A 17,074-nucleotide genomic window follows, 5' to 3' on the forward strand; every position below is an offset into this window, starting at 1 on the left:
TGAGGATGGGAACGTAGATCGACCGGTAAATCGAGAGCTTTGCCTTCCGGCTCAGCTCCTTCTTCACCACAACGGATCGATACAGCGTCCGCATTACTGAAGACGCCGCACCGATCCGCCTGTCGATCTCACGATCCACTCTTCCCTCACTCGTGAACAAGACTCCGAGGTACTTGAACTCCTCCACTTGGGGCAAGATCTCCTCCCCAACCCGGAGATGGCACTCCACCCTTTTCCGGGAGAGAACCATGGACTCGGACTTGGAGGTGCTGATTCCCATCCCAGTCGCTTCACACTCGGCTGCGAACCGATCCAGTGAGAGCTGAAGATCCTGGCCAGATGAAGCCATCAGGACCACATCATCTGCAAAAAGCAGAGACCTAATCCTGCAGCCACCAAACCAGATCCCCTCAATGCCTTGACTGCGCCTAGAAATTCTGTCCATAAAGGTTATGAACAGAATCGGTGACAAAGGGCAGCCTTGGCGGAGTCCAACCCTCACTGGAAACGTGTCCGACTTACTGCCGGCAATGCGGACCAAGCTCTGACACTGATCATACAGGGAGCGGACTGCCACAATCAGACAGTCCGATACCCCATACTCTCTGAGCACTCCCCACAGGACTTCCCGGGGTACACGGTCGAATGCCTTCTCCAAGTCCACAAAGCACATGTAGACTGGTTGGGCAAAACTCCCATGCACCCTCAAGGACCCTGCCGAGAGTATAGAGCTGGTCCACAGTTCCACGACCAGGACGAAAACCACACTGTTCCTCCTGAATCCGAGGTTGGACTATCCGGCGTAGCCTCCTCTCCAGTACACCTGAATAGACCTTACCGGGAAGGCTGAGGAGTGTGATCCCACGATAGTTGGAACACACCCTCCGGTTCCCCTTCTTAAAGAGAGTCTATTCAATTGAATATAAGTTGAAAAGGATTTGCAAATTCTCTTTTTATTTCAGATTTACATAACGTGTCAACTTAACTGCTTTTGGGTCTTGTATCATCAACATTTTCATTGTCCAGAAGTGTTGTATTCTCACCCTTTGCTGTTGATTTCAGAGCAGAGTTCCTCTCACTGATCAACACCTACAACTGCTTCCTCAAGGACAAGACTCAACTACACCTCAGTTACTTTCAGGTATGACTTGTATTTTCTTTTAACGCTCATCTGAACCTGCACACTCTCAACCAGACCCAATAAAAGAGCAGTACCTCAATTGGAGTTGAAAAGCAATAAAAATGTCTTCAAACATAACTCCTGAACCAAATATGCAAAATGTCCAAAAATAGTTTTTTTACTCAATATGGCAGAATAACTGTCATATCAAATATGAAAGTTATATAAACATAACTCCAAAACCAAACATGCAAAATGTCTACAAATGCCTGTATTGATGTATCTCTGTGAGTTTTTGCTTTTGTAAGGTTTGCAAATCCTTTTCAACTTATATTCATATGAATAAACTGCAAAGACAAGATATTTCATGTTAAAACTGCTAAACTCTGTTATTTTTTGCAAATATTAGCTCATTTGGAATTTGATGTCTGCAACATGTTTCAAAAAAAGTTGTCACAGGGGGCATTTTTACCACTGTGTTACATGGCCTTTCCTTTTAACAACACTCAGTAAAGGTTTGGGAACTGAGGAGACACTCTTTTTACTATGAAGCCACGCTGATGTAACATCCATCCATCCATCCATCCATTTTCTACCGCTTATTCCCATTGGGGTAGCGGGGGGCGCTGGAGCCTATCTCAGCTACAATCGGGCGGAAGGCGGGGTACACCCCGGACAAGTCGCCACCTCATCGCAGGGCCAACACAGATAGACAGACAACATTCACACTCACATTCACACACTAGGGCCAATTTAGTGTTGCCAATCAACTTATCCCCAGGTGCATGTCTTTGGAAGTGGGAGGAAGCCGGACATGTGGCTTGGCATTGTCTTGCTGAAATAAGCAGGGGCGTCCATGGTAACGTTGCTTGGATGGCAACGTATGTTGCTCCAAAAGCTGTATGTACCTTTCAGCATTAATGGTGCCTTCACAGATGTGTAAGTTACCCATGCCTTGGGCACTAATACACCCCCATACCATCACACATGCTGCCTTTTACACTTTGCGCCTAGAACTATCCGGATGGTTCTTTTCCTCTTTGTTCCGACGTCCACAGTTTCCGAACACAATTTTGAAATGTGGACTCGTCAGACCACAGAACACTTTTTCACTTTGCATCAGTCCATCTTAGATGAGCTCGGGGCCCAGCGAAACATTTCTGGGTGTTGTTGATAAATGGGCTGTGGCTTTTAACTTGCACTTACAGATGTAGCAACCGACTGTAGTTACTGACAGTGGTTTTCTGAAGTGTTCCTGAGCCCATGTGGTGATTTCCTTTACACACCGATGTCGCTTTTCGATGCAGTACCGCCTGAGGGATCGAAGGTCACACGGGCCTTGCCGCTTACATGCAGTGATTTCTCCAGATTCTCTGAACCCTTTGATGATATTACGGAGCGTAGATGGTGAAATCCCTAAATTCCTTGCAATAGCTTGGTTGAGAAATGTTGTTCTTAAACTGTTGGACAATTTGCTCAGGCATTTGTTGACAAAGTGGTGACCCTCGCCCCATCCTTGTTTGTGAATGACTGAGCATTTCATGGAAGCTGCTTTTATACCCAATCATGGCACCCACCTGTTCCCAATTAGCCTGTTCACTAGTGATGGGTTGATGAGGCGTCATGAAGCGTTTCGACACATTGCAAAACTGTATTGATACTGTGTCGATACTGTGTCACTAAATACTGACATCTGCTGGACATTAAAAATCCCTACAGGCAACCTATGGACCGACTCAACTGACACTGATTTGATGCCCTAGTACAGGGGTCACCAACCTTTTTGAAACCAAAAACTACTTCTTGGGTACTGATTAATGCGAAGGGCTACCAGTTTGATACACACTTAAATAAATAAATATATTGTCATTTGTAAGTTACACGTAAGTGTGATTTAAACAAGAATAGCTAAATAAATAAATTTATATATATATATATATATATATATATATATATATATATATATATATATATATATATATATATATATATATATATATAAAAAATGGGTATTTCTGTCTGTCATTCCGTCGTACATTTTTTTTTTCCCTTTTACGGAAGGTTTTTTGTAGAGAATAAATGATGAAAAAAACACTTAATTGAACAGTTTAAAAGAGGAGAAAACACGAAAAAAATAAAAATACAATTTTGAAACATAGTTTATCTTCAATTTCGACTCTTTAAAATTCAAAATTCAACCGACAAAAAGAAGAGAAAAACTAGCTAATTTGAATCTTTTTGAAAAAATTAAAAAAAAGAATTTATGGAACATCATTAGTAATTTTTCCTGATTAAGATACATTTTAGAATTTTGATGACATGTTTTAAATTGGTTAAAATCCAATCTGCACTTTGTTACAATATATAACAAATTGGACCAAGCTTTTTTTCTAACAAAGACAAATCAGTATTTCTTCTAGATTTTCCAGAACAAAAATTTTAAAATAAATTCAAAATACTTTGAAATTAGATTTAAATTTGATTCTACAGATTTTCTAGATTTGCGAGAATAATTTTTTTGAATTTTAATGATAGTTAGTTTGAAGAAATATTTCACAAATATTCTTCGTCGAAAAAACAGAAGCTAAAATATTTATTCTTTACAATAAAAAATAAAAAAATTACTTGAACATTGATTTAAATTTAAAAGAGGAAGAAATTTAAAAGGTAAAAAGGTATATTTGTTTAAAAATCCTAAAATCATTTTTAAGGTTGTATTCTTTCTCTAAAATTGTATTTCTAACAGTAATAAGAAGCAAAGTAAAAAATATATGAATTTATTTAAACAAGTGAAGACCCATCCATCCATCCATCTTCTACCGCTTATTCCAAGTGAAGACCAAGTCTTTAAAATATTTTCTTGGATTTTCAAATTCTATTTGAGTTTTGTCTCTTTTAGAATTAAAAATGTCGAGCAAAGCGAGACCAGCTTGCTAGTAAATAAATAAAATTTAAAAAATAGAGGCAGCTCACTGGTAAGTGCTGCTCTTTGAGCTACTTTTAGAACGGGCGAGCGGGCGACTGATCTGGTCCTTACGGGCTACCTGGTGACCGCGGGCACCGCGTTGGTGACCCCTGCCCTAGTATATACAATAATATAAACCAAGTCATTGTATTTCATTTAGGATTATTTCATATCTTCATTTAAATAAAAATATATTTGTATCTTTTTTAGATACAGTCAATAAATAATGTGAACATGTATCATAACATGGAAATCTAAGAGAACGTGTTGTGGATGATTGTGGACTGGGAATTTTTTTAATTTTATTTTTTTACACATTTTTATAAAAAAAAAGAAAGAAAAAAAAGTTTTTCCGACGTATTACATTTTAGACGATTTCTCTTCTTAGTTATTATTTCTCCGGCTGTAGAAAAGACACGCTCACAGGGCACAGAGGAGGCGTCAGTGCGACACAGTTCGTGTATCGGTCACGTGACCAAAACAGCAACGTTGATGTAACTCGTGGCTTGGCATCGTCTTGCTGAAATAAGCAGGGGCGTCCACGATAACAACATATGTTGCTCCAAAACCTGTATGTACCTTTCAGCATTAATGGTGCCTTCACAGATGTGTAAGTTACCCATGTATTGGGCACTAATACACCCCCATACCATCACACATGCTGCCTTTTACACTTTGCGCCAAGAACTATCCGGATGTTTTTTTTCCTCTTTGTTCCGACGTCCACAGTTTCCAAAAACAATTTGAAATGTGCACTCGTCAGACCACCGAACAGTTTTCCACTTTGCTTCAGTAGATCTTAGAGCGAAGCGTTTCTGGGTGTTGTTGATAAAATGGCTTTGGCTTTGCATAGAGTTTTAACTTGCACTTACAAATCCCAAACCCTTTCTCATGACAATATTTGTGGATATGGTTTTAAAACAGGGCGATGATGGAGAAGTGGTCGTGGAGGGCTTCCTAAATATCTGCTGGGGAGTGAAGAGACCCATTCGGCTGAAAATACAGGACCAGAAACAGATGCTTCCCTTTGCTCCCCTGATCTCGTCCGACCCGACAAGCCCGGTCAGCCCAATTGGAAACAGGAGGTTGACTTCAGCTTTCTATTGTTGTTTAGAGTAAACACTGTAAAATTAAAAATTTAAGCGAGATTTAATATGAAATAAAATACGCTCTATTTCTATGATTGACCAAATAGCTCATACTTAGTCGTCTTTAGTAGTCTGGGCTCAAATCTGACATGTAATACTTAAAATAAGCAAAACATTTTGACAGCCAAACAAGACAAATAGACTTACCAAACAGTAAAATAGAGTTTTGGCAGTTATCTATCGGAAAATTATTTAGACTTACTTTGAGTAATACGTTTGTGATTTCAGTAAATATTAGTTAGGGATTCTTAACCCATTTAGGGGAGGGCTAACCTCCTCCAACCTCCGAGGACAAAGCTACGAACAGCTACTGGAACGCTCTCCCTGACCCCCTGAGGGCACCACAGACTGTGGATACTTATATAAAAAAAAAAAAAAAAAAGCCTTAAAAACCCTTCTTTTTAAAAAAAAACATTTTTTTAGATATATGCATATAGTTTTAGCTTTTTGGCTGTTTTATTTTTTATTTTTTATTTTAATTGTTATTATTATTTTTTTTTTTTTTTTTTTTTTTTTATGTTAATACACTGTAGCACTTTGAGGTTGTTTACTCAATGTAAAGTGCTTTTTACAAATAAAATCTATTATTATTATTATTATTATTTGACATCTGCGCCCAACTTTTCCAAATATTAACACTGAATCATTCATCTTACTCTTGGTTTTAATCATATTCAATAATTATATCTAACCTACTTACAGTTTACAAACGTGTCAAATGATGCAAAATAATGTGTTAATCACAAAGATTATTAACAAGGCTTAGGTCAGGCTGATTACAGAAATAAATACAAATAAAAATATACTGCAAAAGAAGGGACTCATAAAACCTGATGAAAAATATAATTACGCAGTGCTAAAATAAAGAAATTTGAACTAAATTGAATAATAGATAACGACAATATATATGTTTCTTAAAATAAACTGTCAATGCAATCAAAGTGCAAATGAAAAAAACTGGCGGGCCTATATTATCGGCCGATAAATGCTTTAAAATGTAATATCGGAAATTATCGGTTTTGTTTATTCTCTATAAAAAACCTTCCGTAAAAGGAAAAAAAAATGTACGACGGAATGACAGACAGAAATACCCATTTTTTTATATATATATACATTTATTTATTTAGCTATTCTTGTTTAAATCACACTTACGTGTAACTTACAAATGACAATATATTTATTTATTTAAGTGTGTATCAAACTGGTAGCCCTTCGCATTAATCAGTACCCAAGAAGTAGTTTTTGGTTTCAAAAAGTTTGGTGACCCCTGTACTAGGGCATCAAATCAGTGTCAGTTGAGTCGGTCCATAGGTTGCCTGTAGGGATTTTTAATGTCCAGCAGATGTCAGTATTTAGTGACACAGTATCGACACAGTATCAATACAGTTTTGCAATGTGTCGAAACGCTTCATGACGCCTCATCAACCCATCACTAGCATGAGGTAAACACTTAGCATAAACTATGGCATCGCATGGAACAAACACGAAACTGTGGCATGAAACAAACAGCATATACTATGGCGTGGAACAAACACGAAACTGTGGCATGAAACAAACAGCATAAACTATGGCGTGGAACAAACACGAAACTGTGGCATGAAACAAACAAAACTTACAGGGACACGGCATGAAGCGAACAACTCGCATAAACTATGGCATGGAACAAACAAAACTTACTTGGTAAGGCATGAGCAGGGGCGCCGCTAGGGATTTTGGGCCCCATGAAAATAATCTTTACAGGGCCCCCAACACAGTGTCATTATTTTTTCTGTATTATAATTTCATCATCATTAGGGGCCTCTCTGGGCCCCCCTCCATCATGGGCCCCTAGAATCCGTCTCCTTCACCCCCCCCCCCTTTTCGGCGCCCCTGGGCATGAGGTAAAACACTTAGCATAAACTATGGCATGGAACAAACAAAACTTACTTGGTAAGACATGAGCAGGGGCGCCGCTAGGGATTTTGGGCCCCATGAAAATAATCTTTACAGGGCCCCCAACACAGTGTCATTATTTTTTCTGTATTATAATTTCATCATCATTATGGGCCTCTTTTTAGGCCCCCCTCCATCATGGGCCCCTAGAATCCGTCTCCTTTACCCCCCCTTTTCGGCGCCCCTGGGCATGAGGTAAACACTTAGCATAAACTATGGCATGGAACAAACAAAACTTACTTGGTAAGGCATGAGGTAAACACTGAGCATAAACTATGGCATTGCATGAAATAAACACGAAACTGTGGCATGAAACAAACAGCATAAACTATGGCATGGAACAAACACGAAACTGTGGCATGAAGCAAACAGCATCAACTATGGCGTGGAACACACACGAAACTGTGGCATGAAACAAACAGCATAAACTATGGCGTGGAACAAACACGAAACTGTGGCATGAAACAAACACGACTTACTTGGCAAGGCATGAAGTAAACACTTAGCATAAACTATGGCATTGCATGGTACACAAACAATGACGCCAGCCGACTGACTGGCAAAGGCAGGCTTAAATAATGTCTCTTGATTAGAGCCAGGTGAGCGTCCCGAACACAAGATAATAGGCAACCATGGCAACCAAAACAAACAAGAGTGCACAAACAAACAGGAACTATGGAGTCAAACTCACGGAACATAACGAAAACATGATCCGGACCATGGATCATGACAAAAATAAATGCCCCAATGAGCTTAAATATCATTTTAAAAGAGCCTCAAGTGTGTAGGATAGGATCCCAACATTGATATCATCACTTTTGTGTCGTCTTGTTGAGATGATGATGCATTTAAACTGACAGAGCTTTGCCTCCGCAGGGGCATGTCACGGTGGGGGGAGTACGTGGATCTTCACCAGATAGACGAGATGGCTGAGACGGCACACCAAACTGTGGTCAACAATCCTTTACCAGGTTAATACATTTGGGTTTGTTTTTTAAAGAACCCGCACTCTTTTACTATGAAGCCCTGCTGTTGTAACACATGGTTTGGCAATATCTTGCTGAAATAAGCAGGGGCGTCCATGGTAACGTTGCTTGGATGGCAACATATGTCGCCCCAAAACCTGTATGTACCTTTCAGCATTAATGGTGCCTTCACAGATGTGTAAGTTACCCATGCCTTGGGCACTAATACACCCCCATACCGTCTAGAACAATTCGGATGGTTCTTTTCCTCTTTGTTCTGGAGGACACGACATCCACAGTTTCCAAAAACAATTTGAAATGTGGACTCGTCAGACCACAGAAAACTTTTCCACTTTGCATCAGCGACGTGTCTGGGTGTTGTTGATAAATGGCTTTGGCTTTGCATAGTATAGTTTTAACTTGCACTTACAGATGTAGCGACCGACTGTAGTTACTGACAGTGGGTTTCTGAAGTGTTCCCGAGCCCATGTGGTGATATCCTTTACACACTGATGTCGGTTTTTGATGCAGTACCGCCTGAGGGATCGAAGGTCCGTAATATGATCGCTTTCGTGCAGGGATTTCTCCAGATTCTCTGAACCTTTTGATGATATTACGGACCGTAGATGGTGAAATCCCTAAATTCCTTGCAATAGCTTGGTTGATAAATGTTGTTCTTAAACTGTTGGACAATTTGCTCAGGCATTTGTTGACAAAGTGGTGACCCTCGCCCCATCCTTGGTTGTGAATGACTGAGCATTTCATGGAAGCTTCTTTTATACCCAATCATGGCACCCACCTGTTCCCAAATAGCCTGTTCACCTGTGGGAACAGGCTAATTTTTGAAGTGGAATTCTTTCCCATTCTTGCTTGATGTACAGCTTAAGTTGTTCAACAGTCCGGGGGTCTCCGTTGTGCTATTTTAGGCTTCATAATGCGCCACACATTTTCAATGGGAGACAGTTCTGGACTACAGGCAGGCCAGTCTAGTACCCGCACTCTTTTACTATGAAGCCACGTTGATGTAAAACGTGGCTTGGCATTATCTTGCTGAAATAAGCAGGGGCGTCCATGATAACGTTGCTTGGATGGCAACATATGTCGCTCCAAAACCTGTATGTACCTTTCAGCATTAATGGTGCCTTCACAGATGTGTAAGTTACCCATGCCTTGGGCACTAACACACCCCCATACCGTCTAGAACAATCCGGATGGTTCTTTTCCTCTTTGTTCCTGGAGGACACGACGTCCACAGTTTCCAAAAACAATTTGAAATGTGGACTCGTCAGACCGCAGAACACTTTTCCACTTTGCATCAGCGTGTCTGGGTGTTGTTGATAAATGGCTTTGGCTTTGCATAGTATAGTTTTAACTTGCACTTACAGATGTAGCGACCAACTGTAGTTACTGACAGTGGCTTTCTGAAGTGTTCCCGAGCCCATGTGGTGATATCCTTTACACACTGATGTCGCTTTTTGATGCAGTACCGCCTGAGGGATTGAAGGTCCGTAAGATAATCGCTTTCGTGCAGGGATTTCTCCAGATTCTCTGAACCTTTTGATGATATTACGGACCGTAGATGGTGAAATCCCTAAATTCCTTGCAATAGCTTGGTTGATAAATGTTGTTCTTAAACTGTTGGACAATTTGCTCAGGCATTTGTTGACAAAGTGGTGACCCTCGCCCCATCCTTGGTTGTGAATGACTGAGCATTTCATGGAAGCTGCTTTTATACCCAATCATGGCACCCACCTGTTCCCAATTAGCCTGTTCACCTGTGGGAACAGGCTAATTTTTGAAGTGGAATTCTTTCCCATTCTTGCTTGATGTACAGCTTAAGTTGTTCAACAGTCCGGGGGTCTCCGTTGTGCTATTTTAGGCTTCATAATGCGCCACACATTTTCAATGGGAGACAGTTCTGGACTACAGGCAGGCCAGTCTAGTACCCGCACTCTTTTACTATGAAGCCACGTTGATGTAAAACGTGGCTTGGCATTGTCTTGCTGAAATAAGCAGGGGCGTTCATGGCAACGTTGCTTGGATGGCAACATATGTTGCTCCAAAACCTGTGTGTACCTTTTAGCATTAATGGTGCCTTCACAGATGTGTAAGTTACCCATGTCTTGGGCACTAACACACCCCCATACCGTCTAGAACAATCCGGATGGTTCTTTTCCTCTTTGTTCCTGGAGGACACGACGTCCACAGTTTCCAAAAACAATTTGAAATGTGGACTCGTCAGACCGCAGAACACTTTTCCACTTTGCATCAGCGACGTGTCTGGGTGTTGTTGATAAATGGCTTTGGCTTTGCATAGTAGAGTTTTAACGTGCACTTACAGATGTAGCGACCAACTGTAGTTACTGACAGTGGCTTTCTGAAGTGTTCCTGAGCCCATGTGGTGATATCCTTTACACACTGATGTCACCTTTTTGATGCAGTATCGCCTGAGGGATCGAAGGTCCGTAATATAATCGCTTTCGTGCAGGGATTTCTCCAGATTCTCTGAACCTTTTGATGATATTACGGACCGTAGATGGTGAAATCCCTAAATTCCTTGCAATAGCTTGGTTGAGAAATGTTGTTCTTAAACAATTTGCTCAGGCATTTGTTGACAAAGTGGTGATCCTTGTTTGTGAATGACTGAGCATTTCACGGAAGCTGCTTTTATACCCAATCATGGCACCCACCTGTTCCCAATTAGCCCGTTCACCTGTGGGATGTTCCAAATCAATCAATCAATCAATCAATTTTTATTTATATAGCCCTAAATCACAAGTGTCTCAAAGGGCTGCACAAGCCACAACGACATCCTCGGTACAGAGCCCACATAAGGGCAAGGAAAAACTCACCCCAGTGGGACGTCGATGTGAATGACTATGAGAAACCTTGGAGAGGACCGCATATGTGGGTAACCCCCCCCTTCTAGGGGAGACCGAAAGCAATGGATGTCGAGTGGGTCTGACATAATATTGTGAGAGTCCAGTCCATAGTGGATCCAACATAATAGTAAGAGTCCAGTCCATAGTGGATCCAACATAATAGTAAGAGTCCAGTCCATAGTGGGGTCAGCAGGAAACCATCCCGAGCGGAGACGGGTCAGCAGCGCAGAGATGTTCCCAGCCGATGCACAGGCGAGCGGTCCACCCCGGGTCCCGACTCTGGACAGCCAGCACTTCATCCATGGCCACCGGACCTGTGCCCCCCCCCCCCCCCCCCCCCCCCCCCCCAAGGAAAAGGGGAGCAGAGGAGAAAAGAAAAGAAACGGCAGATCAACTGGTCTAACAGGGGGGCTATTTAAAGGCTAGAGTATACAAATGAGTTTTAAGATGGGACTTAAATGCTTCTACTGAGGTAGCATCTCTAATAAGTCTTTGATGAGCATTCCTCAACTTTCTCAGTCTTTTTTGCCACTCGTGCCAGCTTTTTTTGAAACATGTTGCGGGCATCAAATTCCAAATGAGCTAATATTTACAAAAAATAACAAAGTTTACCGGTTCGAACGTGAAATATCTTGTCTTTGCAGTCTATTCAATTGAATATAAGTTGAAAATTATTTGTATTCTGTTTTTATTTACCATTTACACAACGTGACAACTTCACTGCTTTTGGGTTCTGTATGATATTCTGATGATCGGTCTCTCGTTCAAAATGTGATGGGATAGGCTCCAGCTCACTTATGACCCTGGACAGGATAATCAATTGAACATGAATGAAGGAACAACATGCAGTGTTTCATGTGTAAAAATGTGCTCACTATTAAAAGTACTTTACAGGCAGTGTTGGGTTAGTTACTGAAAACCAGTAACTAGTTACAGTTACTAGTTACTTTATTTCAAAAGTAACTCAGTTACTTACACCAAAAAGTAATGCGTTACTGTGAAAAGTAACTATTTAGTTACTTCTTTTTTTTCTTCTTTTTTTTTTAAAGCTCCCATTAATGCCCTTTTTGCCTTCATTTCAGTACTGTTATTGCACTGGAGAATAATACAATCTGTTGATCAACTTGACATGCATTTTTATTTTCCTTTTAACATAATTAATGAAAAACAGTGCAACATAAAAAGGCATTCCTCCTTTCTTTAAACTTGGACCAATGACCATGAATAAAAAACAAGTTTAAGTGCAACATAAGAAGAAACATCATCTTCCTTGAAACATAGGTAGTGAAATAAAGCCTGACATCTGGAGTGATGCTGCTGTCTTCCACACTTGGAGCCATGGATTGTAGAATCCTTGTTTTCAGTGGCAGGATCATTGACACAGATGGTGAAGTTTCAGTGCTCAGTAGAGATGGAACACTTTTGAGGGGTTTAAGCACCTGGAGGACCTCATCTGCCACTCTCACATCATCATCAGACAGGGTGACATTTGTCTTCAGGGTGTTGTGGGTCAATGCCTGCTGCTCCAACATATCATAAGTGGAGTTCCACCTCGTTGGGACATCATGTATGAGCAGGCAGCTTTAGCATTTCTTGCTTTGTCTTAAGCACATGAGCAGCTGTTGTGCTTGGGTGGAAGTAGGAAACCTTCCTGATCCTCCCAAAGAGGCGCTCCATCCTATTGACTGAGATGTGATGCCAAATTCACTACATGTGCAAAGCACCTATCTGTGGTCCCAGTCCTGCCTCATTCTCTGTAATTATTTGGTTTTTGGCATTATCACGTGTGACTGGGATATCTTTATCTTCCATTCCTCCACTGCTTGTGTCAGTACCTGCGCAAGGTGACTCTCGTAGAGGGGGCGTGTCTTCTCATCTCCCAGTCTGCTGTGATGAAGTGAGCGCTTATAGTTCCCCATAAACGTCCAGCCGTCTGTCATGAGCGCAACAGCTGATGCTCGGGATAGTTCATCCACAACTTTTTTCTTCTCCTGCTCATAAAGATCTGGCACAATCTTATCGCTGAAGTGGGTGCGCGACGGGATGTCGTAACGTGGCTCAAGCACGTTCAGCATGTGTTTAAAACCCTCGTTTTGCACAACCGAGTCTGCACTTATAAACACACCGATTCAATGGCGCTGGGCGTTCCAGCTCCTCTGTTACTCCGCTCGCCATGACCACGCTGTGTGTGGACTGAACGTGACAACAACTCTTTTTTTTGTTGTTTCATATATCAAACCGCACCCACACACACACACACACACACATAGACCGCGCCTCTTTTCTTCTCTCCGGCTTGTGACAGAGGAAGATTCAGAAGAACGACACCGCAGCGCTTCTGTTTCTAGCCGATACTACATCAAAAGTAACGTAAAAATAACGCAGTAACGCATCATGTAGTAACGGTAACTAAATTACTGAATAAAAAAAAATAACGCGTTAGATTACTAGTTACCGCCGAAACTTATAGTCCCAACACTGTTTACAGGCTCGACTGTGTATGAGACCACAACACTGCGTCCTCTGAGGCAGAAAAGCTGCGAGCTGGAGTCCGAGTCCAGCCTGATTCGCTGCATGAGCGATGCCTCGCTGGTGAAGAGGAGGAGTCGTCGAGGCAAGTCGGCGGCACAAAGAGAGCGAGAGCGACAACACCGTTTTTCTATCAACGGACACTTCTATAACTATAAGGTAAGATAACTACAGTGAGGGTCAAAAGTATACATACAGCAATGTTAATATTTGCTTACATGTCCCTTGGCAAGTTTACCTGCAATAAGGCGCTTTTGGTAGCCATCCACAAGCTTCTGCTTGACCACTTGGCCACAAAAATTGGTGCAGTTCAGCTAAATGTGTTGCTTTTCTGACATGGACTTGTTTCTTCAGCATTGTCCACACGTTTAAGTCAGGACTTTGGGAAAAAACCTTCATTCTAGCCTGATTTAGCCATTCCTTTACCACTTTTGACATGTGTTTGGGGTCATTGTCCTGTTGGAACACCCAACTGCGCCCAAGACCCAACCTCCGGGCTGATGATTTTAGCTTGTCCTGAACAATTTGGAGCTAATCCTCCTTTTTCATTGTCCCATTTAAAGCATCAGTTCCATTGGCAGCAAAACAGGCCCAGAGCATAATACTACCACCACCATGCTTGACGGTAGGCATGGTGTTCCTGGGATTAAAGGCCTCACCTTTTCTCCTCCAAACATATTGCTGGGTATTGTGGCCAAACAGCTCCATTTTTGTTTCATCTGACATCACATGGACAAAGATAAGACCTTCTGGAGGAAAGTTCTGTTGTCAACACCAGGCCTACCGTCAAGCATGGTGATGGTAGTATTACCGTATTTTCCGCACTATTAGCCGCACCTAAAAACCACAAATTTACTCAAAAGCTGACAGTGCGGCTTTTAACCCGGTGCGCTTTATATATGGATTAATATTAAGATTCATTTTCATAAAGTTTCGGTCTCGCAACTACGGTAAACAGCCGCCATCTTTTTTCCCCGTAGAAGAGGAAGTGCTTCTTCTTCTACGCAAGCAACCGCCAAGGTAAGCACCCGCCCCCATAGAACAGGAAGCGCTTCTTCTTCTACTGTAAGCAACCACCCACCCGCGTAGAAGAAGAAAAAGCGCGCGGATATTACCGTACGTTTCATTTCCTTTGTGTGTTTACATCTGTAAAGACCACAAAATGGCTCCTACTAAGCGACAGGGATCCGGTTCATGAAAAGACGCAATCTCTCCATCCACACACGGACTACTATTTCACAGCAACTGCCTAAAGACTTTCAAGAAAAGCTGGCTACTTTCCGTGCATATTGTAAAAACAAGATAGCTGAAAAAAAGATCCGGCCAGAGAACATTATCAACATGGACGAGGTTCCACTGACTTTTGATATTCCTGTGAACCGCACTGTGGATACAACGGGAGCACGTACGGTGAATATTCGCACCACAGGGAATGAGAAGTCATCCTTCACTGTGGTTCTAGCTTGCCATGCTAATGGCCAGAAACTTCCACCCATGGTGATATTCAAAAGGAAGACCTTGCCAAAAGAGACCTTTCCAGCCGGCGTCATCATAAAAGCTAACTCGAAGGGATGGATGAAGAAAAGATGAGCGAGTGGTTAAGGTAAGTTTAAGTTTACGCGAAGAGGCCGGGTGGCTTTTTTCACGCAGCTCCGTCCATGTTGATATACGACTCCATGCGCGCCCACATCACTCTGGTTTTAATATATTATTAAAGTTTGACTGACCTATTTGACTGTTTTTTTGACATTCCTTTAGCGCAGTTAGATGCGGCTTATAACACGGGGCGGCTTATAGGTGGACAAAGTTTTGAAATATGCCGTTCATTGAAGGCGCGGCTTATAACCCAGGGCACCTTATGGTGCGGAAAATACGGTATGCTCTGGGCCTGTTTTGCTGCCAATGGAACTGCTGCTTTACAGAGAGTAAATGGGACAATGAAAAAGGAGGATTGCCTCCAAATTCTTCAGGACAAGCTAAAATCATCAGCCCGGAGGTTGGGTCTTGGGCGCAGTTGGGTGTTCCTACAGGACAATGACCCCAAACACACGTCAAAAGTGGTAAAGGAATGGCTAAATCAGGCTAGAATGAAGGTTTTAGAATGGCCTTCCCAAAGTCCTGATTTAAACGTGTGGACAATGCTGAAGAAACAAGTCCATGTCAGAAAACCAACACATTTAGTTTAACTGCACGAATTTTGTGGATGGCTACCAAATCCTCCTTTTTCATTGTCCCATTTACTCTCTGTAAAGCAGCAGTTCCATTGGCAGCAAAACAGGCCCAGAGCATAATACTACCACCACCATGCTTGACGGTAGGAATGGTGTTCCTGGGATTAAAGGCTTCACCTTTTCTCCTCCAAACATATTGCTGGGTATTGTGGCCAAACAGCTCCATTTTTGTTTCATCTGACATCACATGGACAAAGATAAGACCTTCTGTGGTCTAAAACCTTAATTCCAGCCTGATTTAGCCATGGATTAAAACGGATGGATTATAAATGCATGAGAATGTTTTATATTTTGAACGTTATTTTTAAAACTGTGATTTCCGGCGGAATTCTTCATCACTTATCGTGTTTAAGCAATGTCAGCTAAGATTTATCCGAGAGCCAGATGCAGTCATCAAAAGAGCCCTAGGTCCCCGACCCCAGCCCTGTACAATTGTGCCACCTGATCATGGACTTCTTCAATAATCAGTGTCAGTATTAAAAACATCTCAATGTTTTCTCCAGACCTCCATCTTTACGCCTTGCTTTGGTACGGCAACTAAGGTCCGCATTACCAGTAAAATGGCCACAAACCAGGTCATTGAGCAGCTGTTGAACAAATTCAAGGTGAGCTGTGCACAAAGATCAATTTCTACACTTTTTCAAAATTTCTTGTAGTCAGACCATATTTTCGGTATATTAGAAGGAATTTTTGTTAGAATAATTGTTTCTAAGTTATCACAAAAACTTTGTGTTACATTGAGTGCCTGGTGAGAAGCAAAAGCTGTCTTTGAAACCTACCAAGAGGAAGGCTCGTAAAACTCCACTAGGGGGGGAAGCAAGATGAAGGTATTCCTGTTTCTTTCATGTATTATAATCAAACAGAAAGATAATGTCTGACCCAAAGACTATAAAAGCGAAGAAGAAGCAGGACCAGAATCCCCTCCAGGCGAACTCTTTTTCAACTGTTTTACGAACCTCTTTTTGAACTCGTTTACGACCTTTTCTGTGAAGTGTTTACAACCTTTTCTTTTGAACTGTTCTGTAACCAAAGGCAACGCTGTTTACGACCCACTTCCCTTTTAGAAGCAGCTGTGGTCATGTGGTCAGAGAAAGTCAAATGAAGGAGGAGTTGTACAATCTTTCGCCAGAGCGCGCTGAGATACTGTCCAAGGGTACAGTGCACAGGCAACTCTCCTCAATTGAGCCAAATTGAATTCTGTCTCTGTTGAATTCTTTGCTTCTTGTCTTGTTTAATAGATGTCATCGGTGTTTGATGACATCGCCGCTTGATGGTTAATGGAGGAGGGGGTCCCAGGTATGC

The 17,074-nt window shown here is 41.7% G+C and overlaps 1 protein-coding gene across 4 annotated transcripts in view; it reads left to right on the top strand.

Annotated features, from left to right (window-relative positions):
* The window catches only part of rassf6 (Ras association domain family member 6), a 52,615-nt gene that overhangs the window by 18,754 nt on the left and 16,787 nt on the right, over nt 1-17,074 (top strand). For 3 of the 4 annotated variants that reach the window (XM_072915367.1, XM_061981094.2, XM_061981095.2), the window contains 5 exons: nt 1,063-1,141; nt 5,010-5,170; nt 8,042-8,136; nt 13,501-13,700; nt 16,276-16,377. In XM_072915367.1, the coding sequence (XP_072771468.1) occupies nt 1,063-1,141; nt 5,010-5,170; nt 8,042-8,136; nt 13,501-13,700; nt 16,276-16,377 (637 nt within the window). The remainder of the gene's footprint in view (nt 1-1,062; nt 1,142-5,009; nt 5,171-8,041; nt 8,137-13,500; nt 13,701-16,275; nt 16,378-17,074) is intronic. The other variant, XM_061981096.2, reaches the window with a different exon arrangement.

Source organism: Nerophis lumbriciformis, linkage group LG20 (assembly GCF_033978685.3).
Source record: "Nerophis lumbriciformis linkage group LG20, RoL_Nlum_v2.1, whole genome shotgun sequence".
In the NCBI taxonomy this organism is placed as follows: Eukaryota; Metazoa; Chordata; class Actinopteri; order Syngnathiformes; family Syngnathidae; genus Nerophis; species Nerophis lumbriciformis.